At 43.0% G+C, this 26299-nt stretch overlaps 1 protein-coding gene across 1 annotated transcript; it reads left to right on the forward strand.

Moving 5' to 3' along the window:
• Nucleotides 1-1380: 1380 nt before the first annotated feature.
• leo1 (LEO1 homolog, Paf1/RNA polymerase II complex component) lies at nt 1381-25130 on the forward strand. The gene is made up of 12 exons (XM_085968643.1): nt 1381-1522; nt 7373-8413; nt 9733-9834; nt 9984-10075; nt 12392-12537; nt 14315-14399; nt 14558-14652; nt 16622-16756; nt 17665-17800; nt 18715-18901; nt 22471-22568; nt 24857-25130. Exons 1-12 carry the CDS (start codon nt 1465-1467, stop codon nt 24959-24961), a joined length of 2280 nt encoding a protein of 759 aa, XP_085824769.1. The 5' UTR covers nt 1381-1464; the 3' UTR covers nt 24962-25130.
• The last annotated feature ends 1169 nt before the right edge of the window (nt 25131-26299 follow it).

Here is a 26299-nt window from a genome sequence, read left to right on the forward strand (position 1 = left end):
AACTTACCTTACTGTAAATTCTTTAAAAATAACAAACCTGTGGAAAAAAATTTTCTCAATTGCATTAATAGACCACTTACCTGAAAAACTAAGTACTTACGTGTGGTTTTTCAATGCGTAAATACCAGAGACCTTTACACATGCGCAACTCTCTAAAAAGAGGAAATCCAAGTCGCACGCGCTGCCCGATACCGCGCACGCGTTCAGCCTCTTAACCCCTTGGGTCAGAGGACAGGAAATGCCGGTTTTCAGCGCATGCGCTGTGCATGCTGAAAACCGGCAATTCCTCCGGGCACACGCGTGAGCACCCCGTCCTTACTCACGCGTTGGGCCCGGAATTACTGGGCCATTGTGTCCCACTTTCCCTAGATTTGGGCCCTCTAGCACCTTTGCCTCTGGCTTTAAGTATAACTATTGCACCCCCCCCCCCCCCAGTCTCTCAGTTTGGGGCTGCCTATTATGGGCCCTGGCTCTGGGTTCTGTTCTGACATTTGCACCCGTGTCTGGGTTTGAGTCTGCGTATTGCATCCTGGCTGTAGGTTTGGGCCTTTCTCTTGTGGTCCTATCTCTGGGTTTGTATTCACCTATAGTGGCCATGTTTCTAGGTTTGAATCTGGAGTGCCACTGTGTTTGGTTCTGCCCGTACCATTCCCTGTGTCTAAAAGAATGAACTTGCATTTATATAGCACTTTTCACAACTTCAATTCTGTTCCAAAGCATTTCAAAGCTAATTAACATACTTTTGCAGAGTAGTCACTGTTGTTATGTAAGGAAACGCAGCAGTCATTTTGCATACAGCAAGCTGCTCTTCTTTGACTAGTGCCATGGGATATTTTACATCCACTGAGAAAGCAGATAGGACAACAACAATTTGCATTTGTACAGTGCCTTTAACCCTCAGTTTAACATCTCACCTGAAAAATAGGATATCCAACAGTGCAGCATTCCCTCAATACTGCACACAGATTATGAGCTCAAGTCTCGAGAGTAGAACTTAAACCCTCTACCTGCTGATTCAAAGACAAGAGTGCTGGCACCGAACCCAAACACGGGTTTTGACTTTACCTGCAACAACCCCGTGTCTGGTAGCATCCCTTGTGTCCATGGTTAGGGTGCTGCTTGTAGTCTCCCCGTGTCGATGGTTAAGGAGCTGCCTGTAGCGCCCCCTGTGTCTGGTTCGGGAACTGCCTGTAGCGCCCCCTGTGTCTGGGTAAGGAACTGCCTGTAGCGCCCCCTGTGTCTGGGTAAGGAACTGCCTGCAGCGCCCCCTGTGTCTGGGTAATGAACTGCCTGCAGCGCCCCCTGTGTCTGGGTAATGAACTGCCTGTAGCGCCCCCTGTGTCTCGGAGTATTTCGCGGGGCGACAATACTGGGCGCATATTGCCGTATTCGCGGTTGCCCCGCGACCAGTCGCGTAAGAGCTGCCGTAGTGCGCGTCGGCGTTTGTCTTTGCGACCTGACAAGATGGCGGACATGGCGGATCTATTCGGCAGCGATGCGGACAGCGAAGCCGATCAGAAAGGTAACGTTAGTCCCGGGTTTTTGAATACTGCGCAGGGCCTCGTTAACCTGAAGCTGCGGGGGGCGGGGGCCTGTAACCTTCACGGTCCCGGCCAGGAGAGTGTTCCCTCCTGTTTACTATTTGAATTCATTAGATCTGTCAAGATCTGAGCTAGCAACAGGAAAAAAAATGAGCCTGAAAGCTGGCGTTTTGTCAATAAAAACCCAACTGTTTCACCCCCTGCTGCCCTTCCACACAGGACTCCAGTCTCACACGGTGATTGCCGCCTCACACCCTCTGAAGGGGCAGAGCAAGCCACTCAACTGTTTAAAACAATCACTTCGCATGAAGGAGGCCCACCACCTTGTAAAGGCAGTGAGAAATTAGTAATAAGTGTGGCCTTGTGTTTGACAGCCAAATTTTAAAAAGTTTAACAACTGGAGGAAGGTGTACAGTGGTGTTCCCCAGGGGTCGGTTCTAGGACCACTGCTTTTCTTGATGTATATTAATGACTTGGACTTGGGTGTGTAGGGCACAATTTCAAAATTTGCAGATGACACAAAACTTGGAATATAGTGAACAGCGAGGAGGCTAGTGATAGACTTCAAGGAGACAGAGACAGGCTGGTGGAATGGGCGGATACGTGGCAGATGAAATTTAACGCAGAAAAGTGCAAAGTGATACATTTTGGTAGAAAGAATGAGGAGAGGCAATATAAACTAAAGGGTACAGTCCTAAAGGGGGTGCATGAACAGAGAGACCGGGGGCGGGCGGGGGGGGTGGTGGTATATGTGCACAAATCATTGAAGGTGGCAGGGCAGGTTGAGAAAGCGGTTAAAAAAGCTTACGGGATCCTGTGCTTCAAAAATAGAGGCATAGAGTACAAAAGCGTGGAAATTATGATGAACCTGTATAAAAAACACTGGTTCGGCCACAACTGAAGTATTGTGTCCAATTCTGGGCTCCACACTTTAGAAAGGATGTGAAGGTCTTGGAGAGGGTGCAGTAAATTTTTACGAGAATGATTCCACAGATGAGGGACTTCAGTTAAGTGGAGAGATTGGAGAAGTTGGGGTTGTTCTCCTTAGAACAGAGAAGGTTGAGAGGAGATTTGATAGAGGTGTTCAAAATCATAAGGGGTCTGGACAGTGTAGCTAGAGAGAAACTTCCCATTTGCAGAAGGGTCGAGAACTAGAGGACACAGATTTAAGGTGATTGGCAAAAGAACCAATGGCGACATGAGGAAAAACTTTTTTACTCAGCGAGTGGTTAGGATCTGGAATGCACTGCCTGAAAGGGTGGTGGAGGCAGACTCAATCACGGCTTTCAAAAGGGAGTTGGATAAGTATCTGAAGGAAAAACATTTGCAGGGCTACAGGGAAAGGGCGGGGGAGTGGGACTAGCTGAGGTGCTCTTGCAGAGAGCCGGCATGGGATCGACGGGCCGAATGTCTGCCTTCCGTGCTGGAACCATTCTATGATTCTAACTCTGCAAATTAAATTGGGATATCATTCAATTTTGGACTGCGCCTCATTCCTGATATTTGTGCAGCAATATTACTTCTGTAAAAAAAAATGTTAATGGCCCTCCTAACAGATCCAATTTTCTTATTAAACTCTGAGTGCAAAAGAACTGTGCAATGCATGTATGGAGGGAATTCAAAGATTACAGGGTACGGTAATGGTAGCCCACTGGTTATGGTACTCGACTAGCAACACAGAGGTCATCAATTCAAATATCACCATGGTAAATTGTGAAATTGAATTCAACAAATTTGGTAAGTTGTGAGCCATAACCAGGAAAAATTGCCAATAATGCTGCTGTTTTGGAAGAACCCAGCTGGTTCAGTCATATCCTCCAGGGAAGGGAACATGTTGCCCAGCTACTCTGGCTTACATGCTTAATACTACAGGAAACTCTCGATTTGCCGGCACCTAAATAACCGGAAATCTCTGTTAACCGGCAAAATTCAGGAGTAGGTTCAGGTAAGTTTTACCCATATTAGTGGCCGTTCCTGGATCTGTGGCCATGTAACTGGGGTTCCTGCACCTGTTGCTAAGCAACAGGGATGCCTGGATCTTGTGGCCGGGGTTCCTGCACCTGTTGCTAAGCAACAGGGAAGCCTGGATTTGTTGCTGTGTACGGGGCTCTCGTACCTTTTACTATACCTCTCTGTAATCCGGACTTTTTGATAAACCAGCACCACGCCGGTCCCGTCGGTGCCGGATAAAAAAGAGTTTCCTGTAGTAGGACAGTGAGAGATTGGCAATAAATATTAAGGTGCCACATGCGATCCAAGAACAGTTTAAAAAGAAAAAAAGGATGTCTTCCACCTGTCTTAGAGCATCTCGTCTGTGAGATCGAGGCCTGGTTGTGGGAGGGGAATTCAACGGTTGGTAGGATAAAGATCTGAATTATTTCTGCCAGTTGTTTATGTGGCACACTGTTCAATCCTCTCAATCATTGCAGCAAATGTTCCACCTTGAAGGGGTGATTTTCTTGGGAGTACACGGACACAGCAGTTTTGTCCAGATAGCCTCTTTAGAGAAGGTTTCTTGACTTTTCTCATGAGTTGGTCTCCCAATTTTATCCATGTCTTTTTCTATTAATGTAGAGCGGTCCATCTCTGCTGAGTTGGGAAGTGAGCATTACACAAGCCCTGGTTGAGGATGAATAAAAGGATATATGGGATGCTGTTTATTCGGTGCCTACTAGTAAGAGACCTGTGGGGAACAGGCCGTTGAAAATAATTTAGAAAATCCATTCGACCCTAGTTGTACTTACATGGCTGGAACATGATTTCTTTCTATTGAAGATGTAGAAGGAGTTAAGTATGCTACAGATTTTTGGACTTGCGCAATGGTTGGGATTGCTTGAGAGTGTGAAAATCTCGAAAGTTTCAAGCAATACTCTGATCCAGATCCCATCACACTGTTTTGGGATTGCCTATCTAAAAACCCTTTGATCTGACGTAGAGGAAAGTTGTTGAACCTCCCTCCTCTTGCATATGAGCAGGAAAGACATCCCAGCTCTCTGATGCTAGATGTAATGAATTCAGCTGCAGAAGAGCTGCCGGCTGTTCCAGCTTTCCCACTTCACCTGTGTCGTCTACTGCTCCAATACAGTGATGTTTGGCATGGAGGCTGATTGCCCCGTCGTGCAAGTGAGAAGTAGCAAAGAAGCAAAAACAAATGAGCAATAAATCTCTATCCTCCTTAAAATCTACCTCTTTGACCAAGCATTTTGGTCACCTGCCCTAAAATCATCTTATGTGGCTCGGTGTCAAATTTTGTTTTGACAATGCTCCTGTGAAGCACCTTGGGACATTTCGCTATATAAATGCAAATTGTTGTAGTAGTCCAAAATTTGAAAGGTAACTTGTTTATTGGGTAGACAGATTCGACTATAAAGTTTGCTACTAAAGTAATTCACGTATCCTAATTCATGATGTTTATTTTGAACATGTTTCACAATTCTGTTTGAAAGAAAAAGGAATCTACTGTCCAATCAGATTGAAAGACTGGTCATAATTTTTTTTTAAAGGAAACTATTATGAGGTAGTCATCCAAGTCTCTGGTTAGTATGTTGCGCTGTTTGATAACTCAAAGCAAAATTATCTTTTTAAACTAGTGATTTAAATCCTCCAATTCTAGAGGATTGACACTAAACCATATAACTTAGTCCAACTGAATCCAAAATCAGACCATTTGTCCTTGTATGTTTTGAAACAGTAGACTGCAGGAAACTTTCGATTTACCGGCACCTAAATAACTGGAAATCTCGGTTAACCGGCAAAATTCAGGAGTAGGTTCAAGTAACTTTTATTACTTGCCTTCCTCCATTTGTTGCTGTGCAAGGGTGTGGCTGCAGCTGTTGCTAAGCTACAGAGACGCTTGCAACTTGTGCCCATTGTTCTGAAGCTGGGGTTTGTTGCTTTATACGGAGCTCTTAGCTCCGTATCTTTTACTATAGCGTTCGGTTATCCGGAATTTTTGATGAACCGGCACCACGTCGGTCCCGTCCGTGCCGGATTAAAAAAAAAGTTTCCTGTAGTTTGAAATGTTTAAAATTAAAGGTGTTGCTCATCATCTCAAAATGGTTACGGTATTCTCCCGTTAATCACAGCGCACAGTAGTTGGGGATGGGGCTTGAGGCTCGGTGCTAAAATGACATGCCTGAGCATCCCAGCTCCAGAAATGGCAGCTCAGCTGATGATTTAGTTCACAAAATTCTATTTTTTGTAAGGAAGGTGGAGAAGGGGTTCAACGTGTTCATTATTGGATGGAAGCATGTCGCAGATCCCTCTGGGCCTCAAAGTGATTGACTCATTCCAACACGAGCTTCTCCTTCAGTTAAATGGAAGGCATGTGTTAATGCAATTTCTGTTTGGCCTTGACAGCGATTTAAATTGCAGAAACCTTGTTAGAATCCATTTCTGCCACTTGCATTATTTCTCAATCCTTTGGTTTGGATGCAGAATGCCTCACCGGAGCATCAGGTTCACTTCAGTCTCTCATCAAAAACCTGATCAAAATTTGGAATGGCTGAATTTGTTTGAAAAGTATATTTATTTATATGTTTATTTCTCAATCCCCAGAATAGTAATTCTGCTATACCCTAGAATGCAGCTTTACAATAATCATTATTTGGCTTTGCATCACAAAGAGGAATGTGGATCAGTGTCAAAATTCTTGAATAACGTGTGATTAAACCTGTTCTTTTGGACTTGTTGCAAGGAGGTGCAATTGATGACCATTAGTAGACAAGTTAAATGGGACAAATTAAAATAATTTTGTCAATTGAATTAACTGATTTCCTATCACCAAATAGCCTTTAAACACCCGAGTAATACTGAACACACAGTGGGAAGCTTCTATAGCAGAGAACATCTACCTTTAAAAAATATATATATAAATCATGATCCTTGGTTACGTAACTGCTCCTGTTCCCATAGGCACATGCCTTATGCTATTGATTCCTCTACTTTTAAATTGCAGCATATGTGCATTAAGCTAATGATGTACAGGAAACTTTCTGGTATCCAGTACTGACGGGACCGAGCTGGTGCCGTTAGATCAAAACTGCCGTATAATCCAGCCCTAATGTTGAAACATAGAGCTTTTCAGCTCCGTGTGAATCAACAAACCCTGTTGCTTAGCAACAGCTTCAAAACAGTCGGCTGCAGCTGCAAGCGTCTCTAGCTGAAGCTGTTGCTTAGCTACAGACCTTGCAGAGCCTGACTGGGGGAAAAAAAAGCAACGAGAAGTAAAAAGAACTTATAGAAAACGGCTCCTGAATTTTGCCGGTACATAGAGCTTTCCGGACTTTTAACCTCCGGTTAAACGAAAGTTTCCTGTAGTTTGCAATGTACTCAATGAAAAGATTAGAGAGTATATTGCAAGAATACTTTATAAAGGCATGCCATGGAGTCTTGAACCCATTTATGCATAGCTTGGATAGCAATGTTAATTTTACCAAATCAGGAATGGAAAAAACTGTAAAATATTATACCTGTTTAAAAGGATGTACTTACAATATCTCAAATGGTATTTTGAGTGATGATTTTTTTTTTAGGTCAAATGGTGGCATATTTGCCAATACAAATTGTGCCATTTCTCTAAAGCCAATGAGCTGTGGTTCTCCATAGGTATGGAGGCTGGATTGTTTGTAATTTAGGTTTCCAGGCTTTACGACTATATGAAAACGGCGGACAGGAAAAGACCAGCTGGTCCATCCAGCCTGTCCCTTTGTTCTGCGACTTCATTGTACTGTATTAGAATAAAACTACACAAAAGGCCAATATGTCTTTTAATCCGAGTACAGGGATGGAAACTGAACCAGATTCATCTGCTTGATGTTTTTGCTCCACAGATTTTGACTCTGGATCTGGATCAGGCTCTGACTCGGAGCAGGAACACGCAGCATCAGAAAGCAACCCTTCCGGCAGTGAAAGTGAGCGGGAAGATGGGAATGAGGATGAAGAAGAGAGAGAGGCTGCAAAGCCGAGCAATAAAGAGTTATTTGGAGAGGACAGTGAGGATGAAGTAGGCTCAAGACACAGTGGAAGTGATGACAGGTCTGATAACCAGTCCATAGTTTCAGCGCGCTCTGATCAAGACGACATTCAACATTCGGAGACAGAGCAGCACAGTGGCTCTGAAGAGCAGCAGTTTGATAATGAAGATGACGACAATCGTTCTGATGCGGGCAGCGTGCGTTCTGATGCGGGCAGCGTGCGTTCTGATGCTGGCAGTGTGCGTTCTGATGCTGGTAGTGCGCGTTCAGATGCAGGAAGTGTACGTTCTGATGCCGGCAGTGTGCGTTCTGATGCGGGAAGTGCGCGTTCAGATGCAGGAAGTGTACGTTCTGATGCTGGTAGTGCGCGTTCTGATGCTGGTAGTGTACGTTCTGATGCCGGCAGTGCGCGTTCAGATGCAGGAAGTGTACGATCTGATGCCGGCAGTGCGCATTCAGATGCGGGAAGTGCGCGTTCAGATGCAGGAAGTGCCCGTTCAGATGCAGGAAGTGCACGTTCAGATGCGGGAAGTGCCCGTTCAGATGCGGGCAGTGCCCGTTCGAATGCTGGCAGTGCCCGTTCGGATGCTGGCAGTCCACGTTCAGATGCTGGCAGTCCGCGTTCGGATGCGGGCAGCGTCCGATCCCACTCCGAAGCTGGCAACGTCCATTCTGATGCTGGCAGCGTCCATTCCCGATCCGATGTTGTCAGTAACCGTTCCCATTCTGATGCTGCCAGCAACCAATCGGATGCCGAGGGTTCTGGAAAGGAGGTGCATTCTCCGAACGAGAAATGGGAGAGAGAGTCCAGAAGTGACCAATCAGATGAAGAGGAAAAACCGCGTCATTCAGAAAAGGAACAGCATCTTTCAGATGATGAGCAAGAACATAAATCAGGTAAATTATTTAGCATTAACCACGGTTGAACTTGGGGGGCCTTACTGCTTTGTATGGCTCAGGTATTCATTAGGCAAGTTTGTTGAGCCATTGGTGAAGCCCAGTCTAACATGACTTGCGTGAAATATCATGTCAGGGTAACCCTCTGAGTCGTGTTGGTTCAAACATGTTGTAGTCCCTAGAAGAAGCAGCAATTTTGTTTGTATGTTGCTTTCCGGTTCACCAGTTGTGGGTTCAAGTTCTTCCAAGTGATGATCCTCTTTACATCACCAGCTGTCTTTGCAAGAGGAAACATAGAACAATAGGAGCAGGAGTCGGCCATTCGGCCCTTCGAGCCTGCTCCGCCATTCAATATGATCATGGCTGATCCTCTATCTCAATACCATATTCCCACTCTCCCCCATACCCCTTGACGCCTTTTGCGTCTAGAAATCTATCTATCTCCTTCTTAAATATATTCAGTGACTTGGCCTCCACAGCCTTCTGTGGTAGAGAATTCCACAGGTTCACCACCCTCTGAGTGAAGAAATTTCTCCTCATCTCAGTCCTAAATGTCCTACCCCGTATCCTGAGACTGTGACCCCTCGTTTTAGACCCCCCCCAGCCAGGGGAAACATCCTCCCTGCATCCAGTCTAGTCTGTCAAGTCCTGTCAGAATTTTATACGTTTCAATGAGACCCCCTCTCATTCTTCTAAACTCTAGTGAATACAGAGCTTTGAATCTTGCTAGGCTTTGACCAAAACTGAGAATATTGCTTCATTATTCCCCTTTACAGTACTTGTGTGGTCCCAGAAATGAGGAGTTGAAATTTTGTTTCTACCTTTTTAAGATGTCATCATAATAATACAGCGACAGGATCATTAGGCTTGCCAGTCTAAACAAACTCACCAAAGATTCATCAGTACTTGATAAATGAAACAGGTAACCCATGTGTGGAGTTCTGTGAGCTAGTATTTATATTTTCATTGTCTGAGATCATTCCAATTTAATTCCCAATTTATTTAGAGTCTGTCTAATGGCAGAATTCACTATCTTTCACTTTCCAAATGGAATATCACGAGTTGCTTTAATCAGTTTTCAGTATTTCAAGTGGGTGAAATAAGACTTTTTTAAAATAAAAAGTTCATAGCTTTAGTATTTACAGTCGGGCATATTGGGAGGATTGCTTTCGGAATTCAATTGTGAGCAATCCTGCTCTTGTTATCACTTCTGCAGTTGAACTCCCCATTACCATTACTGTGTGAGGAAGATGAGCATCGATAGCAATAAGTTTCTAAGCAAGTCAAATGCTTGTCTTTTAAACTGTTCTCCATTTCAGTTTCTGCAAGAGGCAGTGACAGTGAAGAAGAAATAGTTCGACACAAGTCAAAGAAAATAATTGCTTCAGATTCGGACTCTGACAGCGATGTAAAAGATAAAGGTAACTCTCTTATAGATGTTTTACCCTTCTGTTGGATTTTGTCCATAAACAATCTATTTAAAAAAAAAATGATGCCAGTGTGTTGGCGTTACTAGCTATACACCATTGTGCAGTCTTCCCCTAAATATATTGGTGTGTCTGTGCTGCAGATAAAATAGAAGGAGATGATCTTTTTGGGGGTGCAGATGATATTTCATCCGACAGCGAAGGTGAGAAGCCTCCCACTCCAGGCCAACCTGCAGTAAGTATTCTTTAAACATTTCCAGAAAATATATTTTTATTTTTCCATTTTCCAGAATGCTACAAATACAGAAAATAGGAAACCTTTAGTTGAATTTCCTCAAATTTAATTTGAATATTTATCCTGGACGTCTCATTTTAAAGTTGTGCTAAGCAGTGCCAAAATTACATATACAGTAGAATTACTTAGGATATTCGGCACAGAAACAGACCATTCGGCCCAACCAGTCCATGCCGGCATTTATGCTCCACTCGAGCCTCCTCTCGTCTTTCCTCATCTAAATCTATCAGCATAACCCTCTATTCCCTTCTCTCTCAGATGCTTATCTAGCTTCCACTTAAATGCATCTATACTATTCACCTCAACCACTCCCTGTGGTAGCAAGTTCCACATTCTCACCACTCTAGGTAAAGAAGTTTCTTCTGAATTCCCTATTGGATTTCTTGCTGACTATCTTATATTGATGGCCTCTAGTTTTGCTCTTCCCCACAAGTGGAACGTTCTCTCTGTGTCTACTCTGTCAAAACCTTTCATAACTTTAAAATGAGAAGGATAACTCCATAGATGGAGCACTGGTAGGGGAATTGAATAAATAAGAAAAAGAAGTGATGTTGAATTTGTACAAGGCATTGGTTAGGCCACAGTCAGATTCTTGCAGGCAGTTCTGAGCACCCCGTTATAGGAAGGATGGGAGAGCTGTGGAAAATGTACAGGAAAGATTCTCTAAAATTATACCAGGGCGGAGAGCTTATAGTTATGAAGAAAGGGTTAAAAACAATTGTGGAGTTTATTGCTGGTCGACCAGAGGTTTTCAAGATTATGAAAGGTTTAGAGAAAGTTAATTGTTTTCACTGGTTGATAAATAGTTAATTTGTGGGGCTTGGAATCAGGATTACCAGTAGAAAACCAAAGAGAGCTGTCAGATTGGCATTGCATAAAGTGACTACAATTTTTTGAATAATTGCTACACTTTTTTAAAACTTTTAGCTAGTTTGAATTGAAAGTTTGGGAGTGACATTTTAATTGTTTTATCATTCTTGCTGACTTTGTATTCATTGAAAGTGAGGGATGTCAGTGCTGGGAAATGGAACACTCTTCATGTTTGGGCACTCGGTCTCGGCATCAAGTACTTGCAGTTTGGGTATGGAACGACCAGCTGAGGAGCAAAGTTCATTCCATCGTACCCGAGCAACATATTTCAACCCACAACCTTAGAGAAGTACCTCCTAATGCACAAGTGTGAATGATTCATTTTTCTGGTTAATTGCTAAATCCGTGCAGTTTTATAAAGTGTGCTCGTGTCCACCAGGAACTGGGTGCTGACAGACAGAGAGAGAGACCTCATCCCATAAGTCTGGACTGGGTTGGAATCCAATTTCTACAGATGAAAGGAGAGTATCCTAACTGATTACCGGAGCCAGTCCTTTTAGTTGTTTACATACTAGGAGAATATGAATTTAAAAATGAGACCTACTGTTTCGGTCACATAATATACAAGCACAATGAATGTGTCTTAAAATTATGCCAGTAGAAAGTTGTTCTAATGGCCTGCATCGTCAAGACTATTCGGTGTTTGTTATTTGAATCTTTCCACTCTTCCCTGAGAGAATAGTGGGAAGTACCAGAAGGATTCACAGGCTGATTAACAGTCTGACAGACGGTGACATGAACGCTCCTTCCATGGCCATAACCACCTATGTACCAGCCGATAGGGTGGTTCTTCCTATACAGTGGGAGGCTTTTATGGGCTTCCACAACCCATATGATAAAGGGGTGGGCCACCCACACCCAACGGATGCGAGTACAGGAAACTTTTTTTTATCCGGCACGGACGGGACTGACGTGGTGCCGGTTCATCAAAAATTCCGGATCACCGAGCGCTATAGTAAAAGATACAGAGCTGAGAGCTCCGTATAAAGCAACAAACCCTGTGGGTTCAGAACAATGGCCACAAGTTGCAAGCGTCTCTGTAGCTTAGCAACAGCTGCAGCCACACCCTTGCACAGCAACACATGGAGGAAGGCAAGTAATAAAAGTTACCTGAACCTACTCCTGAATTTTGCCGGTTAACCGAGATTTCCGGTTATTTAGGTGTCGGTAAATCGAAAGTTTCCTGTATCCGGCTGGATGCCAACCCAGAACTTAGAGCTGGAGCGCCAGTCTCCTCTCGTCCTGACTGTATGGAGTGGGGTTTAAACCTTGCATCCATCTGACTCGGAGGCGGCATGGCTACCACTAAGCCAAAGGCTCGCTCGTCATTCTGTATGGATATACTTTTACCACCCCCCTCCCTTAATGATTTCCTTTTTGCTTTAGGATGAGTACGGCATGGATCGGGACCGTCCAGAAGAAGAACTGATCCCAGAAACACGGATAGAAGTAGAGATTCCTAAAGTGAACACCGATTTAGGAAATGACCTATACTTTGTTAAACTGCCTAACTTTCTCAGTGTGGAGCCCAGGTACTTCAGACTTGTACATTGACATCTTCTCAAATATTATGATCGTACAGGCCAGATACCTCACCCAGCTTAGATCACAACGTAGATGCAAAAGGCTATTTGGCCCAAGTTTGTTCATCCAGAAATATTTTACAGTTCTTTCCTCCAAGCCGGCATCCAATTGCTTCTTGAATAATTTCAGGGTTTTTGCCTCCACTACTCTACCCAGAAATTCGATCAATATGTTGAGTAAAGAAGAACTTGCTGACATAAGGTCACCTCTCAGTTACCTCCTTTTAAGGCCAAAAGCCCAAGTGTCTCTACTTCTTAACTCAGTCCTCTGATGTTGGGGATCAGTCTTCTGGCTCTTCTCTGGATTGCCTCCAGGGCTCGAGTGTCTCACTTATGTTTTAGTGGCCAGAACTGGCCACAGTACTCAAGGTGTGCTCGAACCAGAGCAGTGTAGTGTCAACCTGACTTCCTTTGATTTGCACTCTGCTGTTTTGGTCTTTGAGCTAGGAGGTCGTGGGTTAAAGTTTCACTCCAGAGACGTGAGCGCATAATCCTGACTGACAGGAGGGTGGTGAATCTCTGGAATTCTCTACCCCACAGGGCTGTGGAGGCTCAGTCGTTGAGTATATTCAAGGCAGAGATTGATAGATTTTTGGAGAGTAAGGGAATCAAAGGATATGGGGATAGTGCAGGAAAGTGGAGTTGAGGGCGAAGATCAACCATGATCTTATTGAATGGCGGAGCAGGCTCAAAGGGCTGAATGGCCTACTCCTGCTCCTATGTTCTTATGACACTTCAGTGGACTACTGAGAGTGCTGCATTGTAGGAGACGCCATCTTTCATATGAGACGTTAAACTGAGGCCCCGTCTGCCCCCTCAGGTGGATGTAAAAGATCCCATTGCACTGATCAAAGAAGAGCAGGGGAGTTCTCCCAGTGTCCTGGCCAATCTTTATCTCTCAACCAACGTCACTAAACAAAAACCGATTATCTGGTCATGTACATCATTGCTGTTTGTGGGACCTTGCTGCGTACAAATTGGCTGCTGCATTTCCCTACGTTACAATCGTGACTACACTTCAAAAAGTGCTCAGTTGGCTGTCGAGCATGGGATGTCCTGAAGTCATGAAAGCCACTGTGTAAATGCTATATAGTTCAGCATTTCACTTACTTTGTTGATTGCTGCTCCACGCTGATTGAACATGTTGAATATAGAATCTATTAAAACCTTGAAGTCCATTACACCTCCATCTTCAGCTATTTAAACACTATTCAAAAATGTAAACATTTCAGTATCTCTTCCTTGCAATATTTTTAAAACATGAATTTGATACCAACTTCACTTGCATCATGATACAAGTATATTTACCGACAAACGTAAATTGTGAGATAAAGAAAATATTTCCGTTATTAAATGACATTAGTTCGCATCAGATGTTCTTTTGTACTTTTCACTATATATAACACAAAGCAGTGTGATAAATGTTAAAACTTAGTTCTGGTTGTGTTGACTTTCTATAATAAAAATATTTATACTTTACTATGCTCTCTAAAACCAATTCAAATCTGAATCATTAACTGGGACAGACTAACTACTGTAACTTGGTGGTTTTGTGAATTAGATTAATTTCCCCTATCAATTTGCATGGGATACATCAAGATTATTGCACATATTTCATAGCCATCTTGTTTGAGGACCTACTATAATATCCATGGTAGTTTGTAGTCATTTTTTTAAATTATAAGCTACGGTAGGTCCATTCTTTCTGTGTGGGTTTCTGTTTCAGACCCTTCGATTCCCAGTACTATGAAGATGAATTTGAAGATGAGGAAATGTTGGATGAAGAAGGTAGAACAAGACTTAAACTAAAGGTAATGCCTACTCTATAGGATAAGCAGTAAACCCATCTGATTGCTAAGATTTTGCTGCATGTATTTTTGGAAGGAGGAGGTGGGGATTATATTTTCTCAACAAGGTAGTACCTGAGATGTTGACCTCTTAAAATTGAATTTTTGTTTTCTGGTCATAGGTTGAAAACACAATTCGCTGGCGAATGCGTAAAGATGAAGAAGGAAATGACGCTCGCGAAAGTAATGCTCGAATAGTCAAATGGTCAGACGGAAGGTTGGTAATATTTATAAATACAGACTAAAGTGAGTCTGACCAGGGTTACAGGAGCTGCAAAACTTAGTATTTTGTAAAGTAACTTTAATGTATTCTGATTTCTTATGAGGATCTTGATTTTAAATTTGCTTATTATTTGTCGTAATTCCATGCACTGTTTGAGAAAATGCTGAGCATGCAGTCTGCTCGTTCCACCTGCACTGACAGTTGCGACCCTAGCAATGTAGAAGGAATGCTGTTTTGCCTGAAAGTAAAAATAAATGCGTATGTGCATGCATGTAAGTGTGTGTGTGTGTATATGAGAGAGTGGGAGACAGAAAGAGAGAAATATATGTTTTGATTGGTAGACTGTTGGTATTGAGTCTACTTTCAGTATTAACAATTAAGGAATGCTGCCTCTTTAAAAAGTGATGAATTTATGGAAATGCATGAATCTGGTGCAGGTATATGGCACCTACCAGTTTTACACTGGGCTTTATTTTGAGAGCCCCAATTTATGCTGCCAACTTTCACTCCTCTGAAATCAGATGGGGACAGAGCAAAGCTCTGAACTTAAGTACTTAAAAGCCTGTGCGGGACTCTGCTCACCAGCTAGTGAAAGTTTTAACGTTAAGAAACAGACAGTGGAAAAAATGTACAAACATTACAATGTACAATACAAACTGAAACGTGGTCTAGGTGATCACCTGGGCTCTTTTTAGACTTTTACATTTAAAGAGTTATCTTTGCTTGGCTGTAGATATTCTACCTTGTGTGTTGCTGATACTGAAAGTGCCTCACATAACTGCACTATTAAGTACAAATCCCTTTCTGAATTTGACACAGTACAAAAAAATTGTTTAATGTTACCTTTTAGCGCAATATGACCACGGAGAGTTGAGTTACTTTCCAGCCACTATGAAACTATTTTCGGGTCTTGACAGAACTGCTGTGTGAGTGTATTCCTCTGTAATGAGAATGGGTGTTGTAAAACTTCTATCCTGTGTTGGTGGATGCACAGTACACTCAGCAACATTGTTGTCTGAACATAAGAATTATAAATTCAGTTAAGAACATAGGAACAGGAGTAGGCCATTCAGCCCCTCGAGCCTGTTCCACCATTCACTGAGATCCTGGCTGATCTGTATCTTAACTCCATCCGCCCGCCTTGGCTCCATATCCTTTTATACCCTTGTCTAGCAAAAATCTATCGCTCTCGGATTTGAAATGATTAATTGAGCCACCAGCTACTGCTTTTTGTGGGAGGGAGTTCCACGCTTCTACTGTCCTTTGAGTTACATGAGGGAAGGCAATTCTAAAATGTTACCATTAAGGGTGACCTAGTGACTCCGCAGGTTGGTTCACTAATATGATATACTGTACATTGGGGTTTGTGGGGGGGTGGAAGAGGAGCTGGGGAGTTCCCACTAATGGTTCCCTATCTGGTGAGTACACGGTCCTGGATGAGGTGGCAGGCGGGTGTGCCAAGTGGAGATCGGCTCTTTCCGCTATGCAGCCACATTTCGTCCTAGTGTTGAGCGGGCTACCTGCTCATCATCTTGGCCAGGTAATGGCGCGTGGTCTGACGGAATCTAATTGAGGTGGGGGGGGGGTGGCGGCGCAGAGAAACAACATTATTTTTGAAATGTTGGCAGGATCTTTTATTGTTTTGATGAATGATATCTGAATTCGATAGGTATCTGAAGTAGACAGGTTCTTGTCAACAAATGGGATTCAAGGTTATTAGGAACCAAGGATATACTGTGGATAGGTCGGCTAGATTGATCGAAGGTCTTCTGCCTGAAGCTGTTACTATGTTGCATAAATTAATTTATTGAACGCATAATTGACTCCCCATTGAATGATAACTGTTCTTATGATAAAGTTCAATGACCTGTGAATTAATGTGTTATTTAAAGGCACAAATTCCAGTGTGTAAGACAGTCTGTGCATACAGTATTCAAATAATGGTATCTTTTTATTATTGTAGTATGTCCTTACATCTGGGAAATGAAGTTTTTGATGTCTACAAGGCTCCACTTCAAGGGGACCATAACCATCTGTTTATTAGACAGGGAACTGGTTTGCAAGGTCAGGCTGTCTTCAAAACCAAGCTTACCTTCAGGTATGTTGAACCCTTAGGAATTAAAAACACAAAACTTAATCTGGTGTCTAATAAACTATAGTAAAAACATTGTGTGAATAACATATCATGAATTTATCAAAAGAATGTTTATCTTTAGTGGAAATATTTGTTGAGGATAAACCTATCTTTAAAAAAAAAACTACAGCTGATCTTCCACTGCAAACTGTTTTATTAAAAATGGCCTTAAAAGGGAGTTTGAATTCTAGTTTTGTAACCTAATCAGGTTAAATGGTAATGTTGCCCTTTGTGTTAAACTGTGCAAATTAAAGCAAGCAAATGTTCCCGTACATCAAGCCATTTAGAAAATTAAGTCAGCATCTTTGCTCACCATTGCTCTCATAATGCTCACCATTGGAAAGTTGTGTTTCTTTTTGTAATATCATAAAAATGCTACACTCGTCCCAACGAGTGCATAAGCCATACTTCAAGTTCAGAGGTTTTTCAAATCGTCTCTGAAAGTGCAACTTTCATGCCAATTCCCGCCCCCCTTCACAATTTTCTATCCATCACTTTGGAAGACTCCACAGTTGCTGAAGCCCTCTAGTACTTGCCCAAGTGCCCACTCTTCGTGTATGAACTTAGATAGCTAGTACTGGCAGGCTGTTTGACTGACCACCGGAGCCAAGCCTGATACTTTCCTCATCTGATGTCATCAGTTTCCAGCTGATAGTCAGTGGATGATAATCGCGAGTGAGTGCCCTGGTTGATTATTTTCCCCTCCCTGAAACCAATTGTGACTGTCTCATCTCAAATCAGTACCTCCCTGAGTTAGTATCTCATTGCATGACCTATTTATCCTCTGGGCTATCTGGTGAATGTACTAGTTTTATGGTAAATATATCTTTTTTAAAGTAGGACTAAACCATCTCTATCCCAATGTACCACAGGCCTCACTCCACAGACAGTGCTACCCACAGGAAGATGACCCTATCTCTGGCAGATAGGTGTTCAAAAACACAAAAGATTCGAATCCTTCCTATGGCTGGCAGAGATCCTGAATCCCAGCGTTCTGAAATGATAAAGGTAACCAAACCTGACTGAGCAGCAATGAAAACTATTGAAATGGAGGTGCTCTGTCTTAAAGCATGTGCATCTATGGGATAAATAGTGCTGTTATTAATGGAGTGCATTTGCAACTACACAATCACTTTTGTAAGATTAGGATCACAGGCTCACACACAGATTACCCAACAGGGCTTTAGAAGTTGTAAGGCTTTTATTAAAGAGCTACAGCTTTAAAGCATAATCAGATATTACATACGGTTTAAGCTGAGTATAATAGACATACAACCCGTGACAGTAGAGAGCGATCTACGACCCCCGAATCGGAATGCCACGACCGGACGGACGGGGAGGCAGTACGGTGGTCTCGGATTGGGTGGATTCCTGCAGTCTGCTGCAGTGGTCACTTCCGTGGGAGAGGCTAAACTTGACCAAGGTATTAGGCCATAGCCACCTTGGGGAAGCCTTCGCCCCAGACTGCCCGATTTTCCCTCTTGGTCACCTATATTTATAGTTATTTCGGTGGGCTGGTAATCACCTGGTGTCAATCACTTGATCCCCCATCCTATTGTCCAATTGTGAAGCGGGAAGGCATTCCTCGCCGTCCCTTTGTGCATGACTAACAAGGCCTCCCTCTTAACTTTCTGAGGAATGTTTTATGTTTCTTTAAGGACATTTTATGGCTTTGTGGCTCCTTATTATCTAGCAGGTGCTATCCTCCCTGTTTCTTTGCATTTTACGATTCCCTTATCACTTCTATTTGTCTTTTGATGCTTGATATTCGACCTTGCTGGCATTTCTGCTATCTGTTCCCAGCTGCATGGTTGTCAATCTCTGTTCTAAGAATTAAAACCCATCTTTGAATCTAACAGCTATTTCTTACACTTTGAAGTGACAAAAAAAAAAATGTAAAAAGCAACTTTTGATCTTGGCAGAAAGAGGAGGAGCGCCTTCGGGCGTCTATTCGAAGAGAGTCTCAGCAGCGCAGAATGCGAGAGAAGCAGAGTCAACGAGGCCTTAGCTCCTCCTATCTGGAGCCTGATCGGTACGATGAGGAAGAGGAAGGTGATGAGACCATCAGCCTTGCAGCCATCAAGAACAAATACAAGGGAGGAATTCGAGGTATGGAGACCGACCTAGATCTTTGAGTATCGAGCAATTCATTCTCACGGACGCACGGCACTGTTCTGTCATGACAAAGCTTTCCATGCCAGCAGTGTGTTTCCTTTTCTGCTGGGGAAAGTAGTCTCTCTGTGAATACAGTACAGGAAACTTTGTGCTATCCGGCACCGACGGGACCGAGCTGTTGCCGTCCCATCAGAACTGCCGGACAAACCAGCGCTAATGTTGAAACATACGGAGATTTTGAGCTCCGTATCTGGCAACAAACCCAACAGCTTCTAAACAGTCGGCCGTACCTTGCAAGTGTCTCTGTAGCTTAGCAACAGCTTCAGCAAGACCTTGCAGAGCCTGACTGGTGAAAAAAAAGCAACGAAAAGGAAAAAAACCTAACGAAACGGCTCCTGATTTTTGCCGGTGGCTCGAGCATTTGACAGTTAACCTCCGGATAAACCAAAGTTTCCTGTATATTTTAATTCTTTTCATAAAGTACTACGCCAGTTTGTATGAATAGTCACTCTCTGTACCTCAGTGTGTGCAAGTAGGATTCTGAATGATGCAAATCGTATTTCAGTTTCTGAGTCTAGATTCTGCAATTACAAATGCATAATTTCTGCAGATCATTTTTAAATACAGAAATCAGTAACACTTGCACCTTTTTAAAAGAATCAAGTAACAGGTGTAAAGTTATAAAAATTTCTCTCAAATTAAAAATATTTTTTCCTCCAAAATTAACGGCCAAAATGAATTGCAGGCCTGTGTGGCGAATTCAATTTCATTAGCAGATCATCAGCTGTGCGATAAGAAGTATTCTATTTTTTGTTAAAGGAGGAATTCTACCCCTAGTTTCCAAGATTAGCTTAATGTCATACTAAGGCTTTTGGTGTCATATTAAGAGGTTTTTGATGAAAATAGCAGATCAGGACAGTTGCTAAAATAAAACTTTTTAGTGATTTGATGTTGACGAGTGACATGTTGCTGCTGAATATAGCAATCCTGATTTTTAACAATTGAGGCTAATGGTAGCAAGTACTAGAGAAAAACGACCAAGGGAATGATTTTCATCCCAGTTTTCAGATGGGAATGGGGCAGTGGCAGACTGAAAATCCCAATGCCGCAATTATCGCCTTGTTCCCGCCCGCCTTGATTTAGGAACAAGCCACAAAACAGGTGGGAGCCTACTTAAAATATGCAAATTGAGGTCCCACACCCTATTTAGGATGCTGATGCAATTTTCTTTTTCTACTAGGTGGAGTGCACTTTGCCCCCCCCCCCCCACAAATTTTCCTGCCTACTGCTCGCCCCCCCCCATGCACTACTTCTAGCTCGACTCGACAGAGGAGCCACTGGATTTCCTGTCCCCACCCCCAAATCAGTGCACATAGAAACATAGAAGATAGGAGCAGGAGTAGGCCATTCGGCCCTTCGAGCCTGCTCCGCCATTCAATGCGATCATGGCTGATCATCCAAATTCAGTACCCTGTCCCTGCTTTCTCCCCATATCCCTTGATCCCTTTAGCCTTAAGAAATATATCCAACTCCTTCTTGAATATATTTAATGAATTGGCCTCTACCGCCCTCTGTGATAGAGAATTCCACAGGTTCACCACTCTCTGGGTGAAGAAATTCCTCCTCATTTCTGTCCTAAATGGCTTACCCCTTATCCTTAGATTGTGACCCCTGGTTCTGGACTCCCCGGCCATCGGGAACATGCTTCCTGCATCTAGTCTGTCCAGTCCTGTCAGAATTTTATAAGTTTCAAATGAGATCCCCTCTCATTCTTCTAAACTCCAGCGAGTATAAGCCCAATCGACCCAATCTCTCCTCATACGTCATTCCTGCCATCCCAGGTATCAGCCTGGCTGAACTCCCTCCATGGCAAGAACATCCTTCCTCAGATAAGGCGACCAAAACTGCACACAATACTCGAGGTGTGGTCTCACCAAGGCCCTGTATAACTGCAGCAAGACATCCTTGTTCCTGTACTTGAATCCTCTCGCACTCGAATCCTCTCGCACTGTCTGTCAGCGCTCTTTCAACACTAGCGACTCACATATTATTGTAATAAGGCGTGACCATGAAAACAGTTCTGGCCTCTCACTGACGTCATCAGGCAGGCATAGCTGTCACCTCGCACACCGCCTGCCCGGTTTTACGTTCTAATCAAAAAATCACTCGTCCCCAAAGAATTCTGTTTATACTTGTGTAACCACATGCAGTATTAAAGGGGAACTAATGTCAGCAAGAACAATATAAACTTACTCATTTTTATCAATAATGCAAAGTATAAAACATGTTCTAAGAAACTTGTAGGCTGAAATTGTGCTGTATGACATGAACATGCAAACACTTAATATGGCATTTCTCTGTCCGTTATTTTAACCATAGTCTGCTAATATCCCACAGCACAATATTACCATGTCAGTTAATATAATTGATATTAACGGTAGCATATTAACTAAAATTCATTAGATTCAGTTCACATATACACATTTAGTTAATTATAAGATAGACTTTCCTCTGCAGCTGAATGCCTGTATATCCATCTTTATAAACTTGCATGGTATAAGTAAGGCCATCATTGACCTAGCTGTCGTGGCTAGTTTCCTGGAATACGTTGTTTAGAAGTGATCTTGGAGGAGCATGGCTGGATAAGATGAATAGGGCAGAGCCGGTACCAGAGATTGACAAAAAGGAAAAGTGGGAATGGGGAGCTCCGGTCCAAGCAGCCAATATGTGCACGGAAATGGACATGGGGACACATTCAATTATTGGACCAGCGGTGAGATCTAGGCATGGCATGGCAGGAATTTAGGGTAGGAGTTGATACGAGAATAGTAACCGGTCCAATATCTGGGGGCTAGACTTTGGGGGAGGGGGAGTTTTCAGGTAGTAGGCAAGAGTGGGGTGGTCTGGTTTGCAAACCAGTGGAGGAGTGAAGGTTCAGTTTGATGCCAGCGACAGCAAAGATCAATCTGGGAGCCAGTGGAGGAGCAAAGTCCAGTTCAGGGGCCAGAGGAAGAGCAATGTTTGAATCAGATGTCGGAGGAGTGGAGCATGAACCGAACGCCAGCGGAGTTCCATTCAGGGAACCAGCAGAGAAGCAGAGCTTGATTCAGGAGACCAACAGAGGAGTGGAGTTTGATCCAGGAAAAATGCGGAGAAGCAGAGTGATGCCTGGGAAATCAAGACTTCAGGTCCAGCCCAGGAGATAGGAAAAGAGTGAAGCACATCCCAGAAGATGAGCAGGGCAGTGGATCTCAGCCCAGGAATCCAGGCGGTAACTTCAGATAAAAGGGTTACCATTCAATGGTAGGCAGGGACTCCGCAGCAGAGGAGGTCCAGGTGAATAGCGGTGTCCTCGTGGCAGAAGAGTCCATTCAGAAGTCCCTATTCTTTTATGATTGGAAGTACTAGATAGTCCTGGGTTTCGGTTTAGTCCAATATACTGCTAAGTTAGAATATTCAGTATCGAAAGCTACAAAATCACTTTAAAAATGTTCATATTTTAAAGCAAAGCTAGGTGTCATAAGCATCTGGTTTAATTTGCATATGTTTAATGTCTGTTTCAGAGGAACGTGCTCGGATTTATTCCTCTGATAGTGATGAGGGGTCTGATGACGACAAAGCACAGAGGCTCCTAAAAGCCAAGAAGCTTGACAGTGATGAGGTTTGTACAGAAAGCTTGCATGCAAAAATCTAATTTTTAAATACAAATAGGAATAGTTACTGCAGCTTTTAGTAATGTGAGACAAATGCTATCCATGCTCCTCTGTTGCAGACTGATTTAATTTTAAAATGTTGACCAAGAGCTTGACACCCACCTATCATTGGGTTTTCACATTTAGGCTATTCAGATTTCTGTGAATGATGTGCAGATGAAGACAAAATGGTTAAACTATATGAAAATTTCTAAACCCAGTTCTAAATTTGATGTATAACATTTATTTTGTTGAAGATTTGCGAGCAAGTATTTTATGAATGTTGATATTTATATATATTATATACATCAATATATATGTCAACCATAGATGTCACAAATAAAAAATGTACTTTATTGGAAAGCAGAAACTATTTTGCAAGAAAGTTGTCAGCATACTTTTGAAATACAGACATATGTAGGAGAACCTCACCCCTCACGGAAAAAATTAAACACTGAATTAAAATAATATATTGGGAGCCCACTCGCTGTATTGACGGACCATCCAACATTCATTCACATGAAATAACAACAGAAAATGCTGGAAATACTCAGCAGGCCAGGCAGCATCCGTGGAGAGAGAAACAGAGTTAACATTTCAGGTCTGGGACCCTTCATCAGACCTGAAACGTTAACTCTGTTTCTCTCTCCACGGATGCTGCCTGGCCTGCTGAGTATTTCCAGCATTTTCTGTTGTTTCAGATTCCAGCATCTGCAGTATTTTGCTATTACAGGTAGACTACCTTTTATCCGAACTTCCGAAAACTGAAACCCTCTAAAAACCGAAGGTTTTTTCATTCCGCGTAAGTCGTGCGCACGACATGACCAGAGTGGCGCACGACTTACGCTGAGCAGAGGGTCAGCGTAAGTCGTGCGCACGACCCCCCGCGGACCCCTGCCGACCCCCCCGCCGACCCCGACCCCCGCCGACTTACGCTGAGCAGAGGGTCAGCGTAAGTCGTGCGCACGACCCCCCCGCCGACCCCCCCCCCCCCCCCGCGGAACCACCTGACTCTCTTCCAAAGGCTCGAAAGCCACGAGAGCTCTGAGCCCGCGGCGGTGCCGGCCCCTGTTCCGACCGAGCACGACGACCTGTTGGTGGAAATGCGGAACTTCATTGCATTCCAGGCTAGCAGCGACGGACAAGCCACGACTGCGGACCCCCGCCGACCCACCTTCCGAAATCCGAAATTTTCCGAAAACCGAAACACGGCTGGTCCCGAGGTTTTCGGATAAAGGATAGTCTACCTGTATATTCATTCACATGAGCTGGATTTGGGTTTTGAGCATCCTTTGCACTTGGCTACATTATGCGAGTTCTGGTCGTTTTTAGCCACATGGTGGTACTGACCATTCCATTTTGATTTGCGGGAAAGAAGTTATTCCAGAGCTTTGTTTTCCCCTGGGAAGCTGTTTTCCTGCCTGAACAGACTATGAGAATTAGCTTTGGGTGAGAGCTTGGCCCACACTGCCCTGCCCATCTAGCCATAGGAGGAAAGCATGGGGGGGTAAGACAGCAAACTGGAACAATATGGATGTAAATTGTGTAAAGTAATGACTTATAAACATTCTGAATTTTGACCTTGAAAGAAGGATCTATGGGTTATGACTGCTTTAACATATAATGTGAAACACTGAACTTGGCATTTATCCAGGAAGTTAGACCTTTTTATCCTATTACACAGTTAATTATTTCAATAGCAGTTAAATATTTTTATAAAATAGGCCCCAAACTTATTTAATCATTTAAAGAAAATTCAAAACTCTCCCACCTGGTAGGTGTCCTTATTTGTATTGTCGCCGCTTTTGGAAGGCATCTGAGCGGAGCCGGTTCCTCCTGAGTATCATCTGAGTTTCTCACCAATCCCTATCTCCGGCGTTTCCTACAGTGCCAATGGCCAACACATGTAATTAATGTCAGTGCAGTGGCTACTTAGTGCAAGGGGAAACCTGAAGCAGCAGGTCTCTGTCGGGCTGAAAATGAGCAGGTAGAAGATTTTTTAGCCTATATTTTGTATTGTAAGGACTTTGCTTCCTCTGCCCCCAACATACAAAACTCTTTTTATAAAATATTTGGCTATTGAAATAATCTATTGGATAATTCTTTTGATGAGGTACTCGACTGATTCTCATCGTTGTCTTAGAGAGTACTTTACAGCATCAAGTTACCTGTTCTCTACTTATGACACTGCTGGATGCTTATACTGTTGTATTTTCTTGATCCTCTCTACTTCCCCTCCGCCCCTTATCCCATTTAGGAAGGTGAACATTCTGGAAAGAGAAAAGCGGAAAATGATGATAAAGGTACCAGCAAAAGGGCAAAGAAGTATGTGATTAGTGATGAAGAGGAAGATGATGAGTAAGGTCTCCTAAGTGGGTCGGGTGGCTGGTGTCATCAGACATTAAATTGTACAGTTATTTTGTAAGTAGCTATGTTGTCTGATTTTTGGAAAATTTTGGTAATCATTTGTAATTAGGTGGTTCATGTATGTACCAAGATTCAAAAATTAAATTTTTTTAAAAAAAAGTGAATTTTAAATGATTTGTCTTTTAGTTGTTGAAGAAAATTACACCATATTACACTTTTTTTAAAAATTCGGGGCTGCCAATGTGAAACAAATCAAATAATGGATCAACCTTGTTTTCCATTATTTTGTATATAACAGTCTAGAATGGAGCACATATATGCACAATGTGTGTTTCTCTGAAACTGTTATAAGGAAACTCTTTGGTATCCGGGACCGGCGTGTTGCCGGTTGATCAAAATTTCCGGATGACGGAGAGGGTTATCTACCGAGGCTATTTTTAACAAAGAAAAATAAAAAAATCAAGAAATGTGCTGTATACAGTAATTGGGTACTCACCTACAGAATGTTGTGTTAAATGGATGGTGGAAGATGCTTGATTAAGTACAGTACTGCCAGTTTAGGGTAATGCAATGCAATGACTACCAGCAGCGAGGGAGACACACACTACCCCTGTAAAATGGCAGATCAGAAGAGACTACTGGCAGCGCGCGCGGGAGAGTCAGACTCCTGTTACAGGGGTATTGAGGTGTTCCGACTCCGACATCGCCAAGAAGCCGAGTAGTGGCAATTTGGAGAACTGCCTCCACTGACTAACTCGGCCACCGCGGGAGACTCGGACTCGGCAACATGGCCGGTTATTGAGGTGTTGTTTTCGGAGTGAGAATTTTGCCGGTTAATAGAGAATTCTGGATATTTAGGTGCCGTTTAAACGAGAGTTTCCTGTATATACGTATATATTTGGTGGGGCAGTTCTTCGTGTTTTCAAATTACCAGTTGATCTCCCGTGAAATTGCTGAGGAAAAAGATTTCTCTTTTCCTATAACGTTCTCTGCTTCTCTCAATTCGTGCTCTCTTCTTGTCTTACACTCAATCTCCTTTCTTTCATTCCCTTGTATGACTTTTGCACTTTTTCCTGCTCTTGTCTGATTTCTTTTTCTCCCTTTTTTAATATAAGTTTCTCCACCTGCCCTCTCTTCAGTTCAATAAAGGTAAGTGTACGGTAGTACACGTTGGAAGAAAAACTCATTCTCTATGAAAGGTGTCAAAATAGGTAAGGATGAAGCTGAAAGAGACTATGAGGTGTTAGATTTGGCACACAACATGTCCAGTCACTGGAGCAGCAATCAGCACAGCAAATAGAATCCAAGTTGACATATGTTGTGCTAATATGAT

Source organism: Somniosus microcephalus, chromosome 27 (genome assembly GCF_052327205.1).
Source record: "Somniosus microcephalus isolate GS21.2 chromosome 27, FLI_Smic_1.0, whole genome shotgun sequence".
Taxonomy (NCBI): Eukaryota; Metazoa; Chordata; class Chondrichthyes; order Squaliformes; family Somniosidae; genus Somniosus; species Somniosus microcephalus.